Genomic DNA, 376 nt, shown 5'->3' on the forward strand with positions numbered 1-376 from the left:
CCTTATCCTCTTACCAAGCAACCACCCACACAAACTCCCCACTGAAACATCTCAGGCCGAGGAACAACGTGCGTAGCGAGGGGGGGAGGGGGAGTGTAAGCCTACTTTCCACTCGCAGTAGAGATGGATGTTGTCGTCGCTGCGTGCACTGCGTCGATGAAGGCCGCCCGAATGCCGCCTTTTTCGAGGGCGTGGACTCCCTGGATCGTGCAACCTGAGGTCAGAGGTCAGAGGTTAATCTAACAGGGTCACTATAGATATATTACATATAGACTGGTACATAGACAAAATGACAGGTAGATAAGAGATATACATCTAGATAGGGAGCTGGAAATAATGGCAGACAGACAAAATATAAGACAGATAAAAGAACAGC

At 48.9% G+C, this 376-nt stretch overlaps 1 protein-coding gene across 1 annotated transcript in view; it reads right to left on the minus strand.

Annotated features, from left to right (window-relative positions):
- Positions 1-6: 6 nt before the first annotated feature.
- Positions 7-376, minus strand: part of LOC119581978 (pyrroline-5-carboxylate reductase 3-like) — a 15,583-nt gene continuing 15,213 nt past the window's right edge. The window contains exon 7 of the mRNA XM_037930163.1: positions 7-214. Within this exon, the coding sequence (XP_037786091.1) occupies positions 102-214 (113 nt within the window). The 3' untranslated portion in view covers positions 7-101. The remainder of the gene's footprint in view (positions 215-376) is intronic.

This window comes from Penaeus monodon, chromosome 15 (assembly GCF_015228065.2).
Source record: "Penaeus monodon isolate SGIC_2016 chromosome 15, NSTDA_Pmon_1, whole genome shotgun sequence".
Lineage (NCBI taxonomy): Eukaryota > Metazoa > Arthropoda > Malacostraca > Decapoda > Penaeidae > Penaeus > Penaeus monodon.